Here is an 8,713-nt window from a genome sequence, read left to right as displayed (position 1 = left end):
TCACCTTCAGGAAGCACCAGCGAGCTCGCACACGTGTTGTCGACTGGTAGTGTGTGGACAGGGTATTAGGACCCTGGAGGAAACAGGTGCCCTCGGCTTCATTGTTTCCACACCAGCACCAAGAAAGAAACAAAACAAAATCTAGAGAAATGGCAGAACAGAAGACGTGATTCATGGGTAGAACGAGCGTGTTAATGAGAGGAAGGAAGTTCAGGGAGGAGAAAGGCTGAAGCAGGGAAGTGTGGTGGAGAGAGAGAGAGAGAGAGAGAGCGAGAGCGCACAGTTTATTTGCTATAAGAGCTTGAAAATACATGTGGTCTGGTCAGCAATTGTTTGGTTTTTTTAACCCAGCACCTTGTTTTTGGATATCTTGTTTTTACATCAAATCTAACATTATATATTTCATAGTATGATAGATAAATGAGACACCACACACCAAAAGTCCAATTGATATAAAAATGATTTAATTTAACTTGTAAAAAACCATCTTTGTCCAGCAAATGAACTCATACACATACAAATTTAACATTATTAATTATCCATTTGCTTACAGTCATCTTTTTTCTTTTCTCGTGTCACAAAAAAAAAACCCATATCTTTTAATTTTTATACTTTATCTTCACTACAAGACTAAGTCCTTTGCCTGCTTGGACCAAAAGAGCAGATATCGCTGCAGAACACACAGGCCCCAGGCCTCAAGGTTAAGATAAATCTGAGTTAAATACATGTTTAGGAAGAAAACTTCAGTATCTTAACACTGATTTAAGTGCTTCTCCAAGCTTCAAACCCCACTACAAAACTACAAAATTCACCACCTCCCCCTTCATAAAACTTGCTTTATCTTTCTTTCAAACAGTTCACATCCTCTCAATTCTTCAAAATTCAGTGTGCACACAACCTCAAGTACAAATCCTTTCTTCCCATGTCTCGCTCCCCTCTTTCAGTCCCTTCACAAACCTTCAAAAACACTTTTATTAACATCATCTCGATCTCATACTCCCCCCTCCCAGGATTCCTGATTAACCAATAACATTCATACTAATAATGCTTAAGTATGTTATGTTCGCTCCAAACTCCAAACTCCAAACTTCATCCAACAACATTCTGATAATAAACATTATTTGTGAGTGTAATCCATTTTGGTCTCATCTAATCAGTGCGTTAGAATGTATAAATTACGACCTCGTATTCAAAAAGCAGATGCCAATTCACAAAATTTCACATTTTCCTAACAGATGCAGATGTTAAGCAGATGTTATTCTGCTTGTCATGAGTGACGAGTCTTCAGCAGGCCTGCAGTATAGGCTGATAGGGCTCCGTCAGGACCTTGTAGCGGATCTTGGTGTTGGTGACGGCCCCGTGTTTCTGGCGCAGGTGAAGACGCAGCTGGCTCTTGTGGCGGAAGTGCAGGTCGCACTTCTCACACTGAAGAACAAGGAGGAATCGGCAGGTTAGACAGCAAAGTCATGACAGGACAAAGTCATATGATGTACGCCGGGCAGCGTTCTCACTCACAGTGTAAGGCTTCTCTCCGGTGTGGATGCGCAGATGGCTCTTCAGGGTCTGCAGGTGACGGAAGCGGGTGCCACAGGTGTGGCAGGGGTAAGGCTTCTCACCTGTGTGGATCAGGACATGGGCCCTGAGGTGGGCAACCTGTAGCACACAGACAAACCACACAAATATGATGAGAGGTTTGACAGATGGAACAAATTAGTTAAAGCATTAGACAAGACAAGTTTCGTCTCGTCAACACTCAAATAAAACTTTGGTGTCAGGTATGACCAGACCACCCAGAGAAATTCATATCTAGAAATTTTTATCACTGATTAAAGGCATCCACAGGTATTTCTAAAAGACATAAAGGATATACAGTATTCTCTGAGAGAAGACAACAATGTGTGTTAACATGACTGACACCTGTTTTATTGAGGAGAGCTTTGTAAGATTCCCCAAGCGCTCACAGAGTTAACCCTCACCTGAACAAATCGTGCGCCGCAGGTGTCACAGCGGTACGGTTTCTCCCCCGAGTGGATGCGGGAGTGAGTCTTCAGGTTGGCTGGTCTGTTGAACTGGGCGCCGCACACATTGCAGCGATACGGCTTGTCACCTGCAGGAGCAGAAGGTCGTTGTTACATATTGGCTCTTCATTTCTAAAACAAAGACAAGAGAAAGATCCAAAGAGAGAAAAGGATTTTTTTTTTATATAGCCTTACCTGAGCAGGTGGTCTTGGTTCCTTGAAGGTTGCCAGGGTAACAGTAGGGCACGTAGTAGTTCTCGCGTTTGATCGCATGTTGGTTGTGATGGGCAGCTTCTGGGTCAGTGGGGTCCAGTTTGGGGAAAATGGCGCAGGGTGAAACTGGAGAGGCGCACAAAACACAAGCATGAAGATATTGAACACACCAGGGCAGTGACTGTGATGCTAATAATGTGTGTAAACGAACTGTGTGAAGTGTTGCTTTATACCTGTTCCCTCCTTGTGGGCGGGGGGCACTATTAGGGGATCCACAGAGGGGGATGGCCCGAGGGGAGGGGCTCGGCCAGAACCCTCGTAGCAGGAGGCCTGCCCCTGTCTGATGGAGAGAAAGGTTCATGAATATGGATTTGTAAACACACACTCTGTTTTTATTTATTAGTTCTCATCAATCCAGCTCATACAAGCCTCCTACCTATCAATCTGACCAGGCACTTCTCCAGACCACGCCTCTCCTGGGGCTTTGGGTGTCAAACCCATCCTGTCCGTGATGGGTGATGCTTGACTTTGGGGTTCCTCCATCTCCTCTTCCTTCACTGTGGTCGCAGCACACAGAGGGTTGAGGACGATGTACTTGTATTTCTTCCAGTTGCAGGCCTTTGGGTCTGGTGTGGCTTTGGTATCACTCTGAAAAAACAAACAAGAAACATTATATTACTTACTGATAAAACAAAGCTTCAAGGAGACAGTCACATTTTTAAGGGCTCCTTGTGTTAATTTTCAGTATTACAATCAACGGCATCTTCTTCATTTTCTCCAAAACTTACCACAAGGTTTTTGTTACAGGTGTTGGACTCAGCTGGAGAGTTCGGTTGGCAGCTGGAGCGGGCGGGGCTGTCCGGAGATGGGGTCGGGGGCCCGGTGAGGGGCGACTCAGGCTCTCCTTTTAGCTCCTTTGACCTGGGCTGGCTGGACGGGAAAGCCCCTTGCTTGAGAGAGCCCCCACCCTCCACAGGGACCCTGCGGGAGAAACAAAGGAAGTGCTGTAATGAGCTAAAACCTGTCAACAGACAAAGGCACACAAACACAGACCACCGGCAGACACACTTGTGACAATCTGTAAACATACCCTCACGCACATTAATATACTCCGGTTGCCAAGATCAACCCTTGAATGCATCAGCAGATGGATTAAAGTTTTGTTTTTGTTTTCTCTTACCTTGTTGCCCCTGCCATCGGTCCTGGGTAAGGCAGGTCCCCTCCTTTGGGGGCTACAGAGGCCACAGACACACCGGAGTCCAGCTCCAACTGTGGGTGTCTTGCACTCATATTGTCCCTGCTGAAAAACAAAGAACCTGTCAATCACCCAAGTCAAATACATGCAAAATTAAACATTAAGATAAATCCAATTGAATTACACTGGATGACTCATGAGTTTTATATATATATATATATATATATATATATCTCATCATCCGCTACAGTATCAATCCACAAAGACTAACTCTGTCCTGGCTTGACTACAGAGGTTCTTTCCCACCCCTCACCAGTGCAGGTGCATGAAATCCCGGCAGGTATCGGCCACGTGGTCCATCTGCAAGTAGGCCGCAGCAGCGAGCACCCCTGGGACGATGCTCGGCGTCAGAGGGAGACGGGAGGTGTACATGAAGTCGAGCAGCAGGGAGACGCTAGATGGGTCCAAGGTGTTGGGGAGTGAGACGGTCATGAGCTGCTCGCCATTGCCACCACGCCCCTGAAGCAGCACGCGACGGGAGTACAGCGAGTAGAAGAACCCACTGAGAGGAGAGACAGGAAGATAGAAATATTTTAGGTATATTATGCAAATGATCTCAGTATCAATGTGGATGAAATGTGTTTTGGATAAGGGGAATAGAACAGAAAAGGAGGGAAAGAGATGAGAAAACAACTGATGTCCAAAGTGGAAAGTGGGAAAAGTGAAGGAGACAACATAAAATTAGTAGGACAAACAACATGTATGAGTCATGAGGAAAAGCCAAAGCATTACAGAGGACTGTGTCATCAAGGGAAAAGACAGGAAACACTGCTCATTTCAACCAGACACATTTGCCACTGTCATCAGGGAAACACTCCTTTGAAAACTGCACCAGAAAAAAACCTCCACCCTCCTGCATGGCATGAGAACAGAGAGGGACTATTTTGTGTAATGCCCTGGCCCGCGCACTGACCTGCAGGCCACAAGCACGGCACAGTGCGCCCGTAGGTGCACGTTGCCGACGACCAGGGTGGTGTCGGTCAGGATGTTGCGGTGCCGGAGTTCGTTCAGGTTCAGCAGCACATCGTTGGAGTGGCGTGTAAACTCCTTCACGTATCCCTCAGCCCTCAGCTCCCGCTCCCTGTCGACCCTGAATCCTCCCAAGACCTCCATCACGCTTATCTGTGTTTGAAGAGAAGGAGTTACACAACTTGGGATTCAAATGCAACAGTTCATTGCATGACTTAGTCGCAATGAATGAATTGACATTTTGAATCCTTGCATGAGAAGATCCACAGTAGTAACTCACCTGTGTGTAACTTATAGAATAAATAGACTGGAGTGTTCCAGACACATGTGTTAGGTGAGACCAGCTCCCTACTCGTACCTGCATGAGGAAAAACACAAGAAACTTCCACTTAATCCACTTGATCCACTTGAAGCTTTACTATTATAATGCAGATATAAGTTGCAAATTGCAGCAAAGTGGTAATTACTGAAAGTTCATCATTAAATGTGAAAAAAAAAAAATTCAACCATTTCATAGCAGAAATGTAAGTTTAAATTGAAAGATATGACATCTGATTGCTTTTCCAAACTTAACTGGATTTATCAAGAAAAAAAAATCATAAACATCTCCTTTTAAAAACAAACAAGTCAAGCAAATCAAGCAGTGAACAGACAGTTAAGAATATACTGAGAAAACCATTTTCCTACTCACCCCGACCAGCAGGGACGAGAACTAACGTGCACCACACTGATGTCAAACCCCCTCGGCTCGGTGTTCAGTCTACAATCAAAGACGTGGAGCAGGGTCTCACCCACAGCCTCCACTGGCTCTGACCAACGGTGTGAGGGGAGGTTGGAGGGAGGGAACTCTTTATAATGTCGTGCAGGAAACCCCCATACAACCAGAGCTGCTCGTTTCCTCCTTCCTCAATGGCCCACGCGTACACTGGAAGCAACGCAGGAAAAAGCCCCGGCCCAGGCTCCGGGCTCCAAGTATTTTTAGTGGGCTATTAGTTTTTCTAAACCCCCATAGCTCTCAGCAAAGTAATGGCAGGAAAGCATAGTGTGTTTGTGTGCCACGTTGAAAAAATATATATGAGGACCCTTGGGGAGGTGCGATACGTGCCTTGCTATCCAGGGGCAAGCCAGAGAGCATCAGGCTTCCCCCACCAACGCTTTCCTACCCTTCACCAGGACAGAGGAAACTGTCTGAGAGGAAGCTGGAAGACCAACTTACCGCTGCATAAACAAGCTATGCCAATGTCATTGAGATTCTGTCTTATCAAGGGATTTATTTTTAAATATAATCACAAATGTTTGTGAGTGATTTCTCAAACCATTCATCCTAATTTGTGAGGATGTTACTCAAATATAGGAAACAATGGTATTCAAAGACAAACTGTGTCATTGCTGAGTTGACTAGTTCAGGTAAACAGGGATTAATAAGTGCTCCACAACAGTGTCCGGAAGCTTCTGGCTTGCTGCCTGAGAGCAGAGGCGTTGTGTTATGAGGACCAAGAGGAAGGAAGCAAGACAAAATCGATGGTTCTAGATGGGGAGACACCTTCTCCTGGTGCTGAAAAACAACCTTTACCCCGCCCTGGCTGAGAGAAATGTAACCGACAGATGTGCAGGAACTGCCCTTCAACCCCCCCCCACCCACCACCCCCTCACACACACACACACACACACACACACACACACACACACACACACACACATCTCTGAATGCATCCTGCGAAGCTGCCCAGAGACATGGATGAAAACGCCTGCGCAGGACATCCGTCAACAATAAAGCGAGCAGAAGACAAGGGAGGAGAAATGGAGATGGAGGGGTGTAATGGAGCGAGGGGACAAGGACCAGGAGGTCACGAATGACTAAAAAACAAGCGGAAAGTGACCTAATCCTGAGTGCAACCTTGGGTTCGCAGACAAGCAAGCACAGGACAGTTAATTGAGGCACTGCAAAAGTGAACTACGAACCATGTTTCCGTCACATCAAAGTATTTCACAGAAGAAGACCTTGGAGAAGGAGGAGAGAAATCTTCAAGGTTGACTCAGGGTAGATAAGCGCTGCTTGCACAAAAAAAGCAGATCAAAAGTGGTCATTTGATTAATACAGAGAAAATTATTTTTATTTTCAGCAATAACATTGAGTACTGCACCCAATTCATCTTTACTGTGAAAGAAAAATATGGACTTTCTTATTTGATTTTGAGCTGCAATGTTTTTATTGCAGTGTGTAGTGAACCTAAAAATGCACTGACCTCCGCCAAACTAATGTCAATCAACACACACCAGACTTCAGAGGAAAAAAATTCAAATTCATAGTAAATGATCCGGATCTGCCCAAAAAATTTGATGGGCTGTTTCCTGGTCCATGCCCCATCCCTCCAGCGCAAATCCGTTCTCTAACCCTCCAGACAAACGAACAAACACACAGACACAGACACACATGATTACATAACCTCCTTATCAGGTATACCTGCCTGCAGGCCAATGCAACTTGTAGAAAAAGTAAAACATCTTTAATAGACGGTAAGCTTTTTAAACATGAAGTCAAAATCAAACATGACTTCATTTTGATATAAATCCTTTGAAAATGTGAATCGGAAGTGAAGTGTTTGCACGGGGTGTAGAGCTCGTGTGCATGTCCTTGTGCTTCTATTTGTTTGGATGGAGACTAGATCAATTGTGTGCTTTGTTAAAAGGAAAAAAAAAAGAAAAACCATAAAGGAAAACAACAATTAAGAAAACAGAGAGGGAGATGTAGGTCTCGGCTACTTCCAGGCATTGTGAGAAGAACGGATGAAGGGGGCGGTTGAGGAAAAGTGAGAACATTACTAAACAGGTTCAGCAATGGGCGGAAACCATTGAGTCTATGCCATTGGCAAGGCTGGGCAATGCTCATAGTGACTTCCTGCTTCTTACCCCATCTGTCAGTGTCCATCAGTGACCCACTAGCCCTGTTTGTGAAATTAAAAAAAAAAAAAAATCTTTTAACTGTCAAAGAGGAGACTCTGATGAACTTGAACTTGAAGCCAGCTTTGTGAAAGTTCATGAACAAACAAATTCTCAACATCTATCTGTCACTCATCATGGCACAGGACAAAGACAGGGATTCCCCCTTGTTTTGTGGGTTCCTGGTTGCCTAGACAGAACTATATTGTTTATCTGATAATGTATGGACTGAAGCCATGCTTTGACTTCAAATCCCCCTGTTGGTGCCAAAGTGTTGATAGCTCCTGCAACAATAACAGATCTGCTTAAACTGCCTCTTCCTGCGATTGCAGAGGACTCTGGACATATAAGGGCAAACGGCACAGAGCTACTGGAAGGAGGAACAGGAGGAGGAAGCAGGGATATCCCAGGGAGCAGCCTTGTTTGTTTGTCCACTTATTGGCAGAGATACACTGGGAAATAAAAAAGATAAATGATAGTTATGAAACCCTTCCTGTGGAGAAATGCCCTGGGGAAAGCAGTACCCCTCCAACATGGTGCTGGTTGGAGTGGGAGGAAGAAGAAAGAGGGTGGGGGTAATGGTTGACCCAAATCTCATGAACCGCAAAATAATAAAGCAAGCACATGACCTTCATATAGCACTGCTGCTACCAGAGTGGTAAACAACTGGGTGTAGAAAACATACTGAGTAAGACCAAACTCTGCATTCTCAATGAGAAGCTATAGCATTTACAATCAAAACCCAAAATACAGTAACTTTAAATATCAACACAAAAATCAAACTTTGACAGCAGTAGGCTAATGCTAAATAAAAGTTTAAAACACATCATAAGGAACAGTTCATTTAGCCTCAGTTTCCTGAGGTTAGCATCATTTCTGTTTCAAATATTGACTAAAGTGGCATTGCACTGATTTTTAGTGCGCTCAGGTTTTAATGCATTCACACATTTGACACGTAGCTTTTATTTATTTAATTATATATATTTATTTCAGTTTGTTAATGGATGGATTTGGATGGATGAATGGATTTTTTTAACTTTGAAGAAAAAGAAAAAAATATAAATACTAATTTCATAAGCTGAAACTAAACTGCGTTGTTGGCTTGACTTTGAAGAAGCAGTTGAAGTATTAATAGAAGTAAAAAAAAGGGAAAAGGGAAGAAGAATGTAAACTGTTGTGTCAGCAGTGAAAAAAATAGATATCCCACTTAATAAGAAATGTGCATTTCATTATGGTTACGGATATGGATTACAGTTATGGATTTTACAAATAAAATAAATGAGGGTAGTATTTACAGTATAGCTGAGTTTTGTATTTT

General features: G+C 43.9%; 1 protein-coding gene across 1 annotated transcript; it reads right to left on the bottom strand.

Moving 5' to 3' along the window:
• Positions 1 to 442: 442 nt before the first annotated feature.
• bcl6b (BCL6B transcription repressor) lies at positions 443 to 5,298 on the bottom strand. The gene is made up of 12 exons (XM_056369901.1): positions 5,147 to 5,298; positions 4,736 to 4,813; positions 4,400 to 4,608; positions 3,740 to 3,988; positions 3,412 to 3,531; positions 3,020 to 3,212; positions 2,668 to 2,879; positions 2,465 to 2,571; positions 2,214 to 2,357; positions 1,977 to 2,107; positions 1,516 to 1,653; positions 443 to 1,425 (listed from the first exon to the last, which is right to left on the bottom strand). Exons 3-12 carry the CDS (start codon positions 4,597 to 4,599, stop codon positions 1,285 to 1,287), a joined length of 1,635 nt encoding a protein of 544 aa, XP_056225876.1. The 5' UTR covers positions 4,600 to 4,608; positions 4,736 to 4,813; positions 5,147 to 5,298; the 3' UTR covers positions 443 to 1,284.
• Positions 5,299 to 8,713: the final 3,415 nt, after the last annotated feature.

Source organism: Seriola aureovittata, chromosome 23 (genome assembly GCF_021018895.1).
Source record: "Seriola aureovittata isolate HTS-2021-v1 ecotype China chromosome 23, ASM2101889v1, whole genome shotgun sequence".
NCBI lineage: Eukaryota > Metazoa > Chordata > Actinopteri > Carangiformes > Carangidae > Seriola > Seriola aureovittata.
The sequence above is the reverse complement of the archived record's forward strand: the minus strand, read 5'-3'. Positions and strand labels throughout refer to the sequence as shown.

Bases quoted from the DNA above. Each gene is read 5' to 3' on its own strand.
- bcl6b (XM_056369901.1), bottom strand. From the start codon at position 4,599: ATGGAGGTCTTGGGAGGATTCAGGGTCGACAGGGAGCGGGAGCTGAGG. The intron at 3,532-3,739 runs GTGAGGGGTGGG...TTTGTTTTTCAG, and splicing joins GATTTCATGCACCTGCACTG to CAGGGACAATATGAGTGCAA. The intron at 2,358-2,464 runs GTATAAAGCAAC...GCGCCTCTCCAG, and splicing joins CGCCCACAAGGAGGGAACAG to TTTCACCCTGCGCCATTTTC.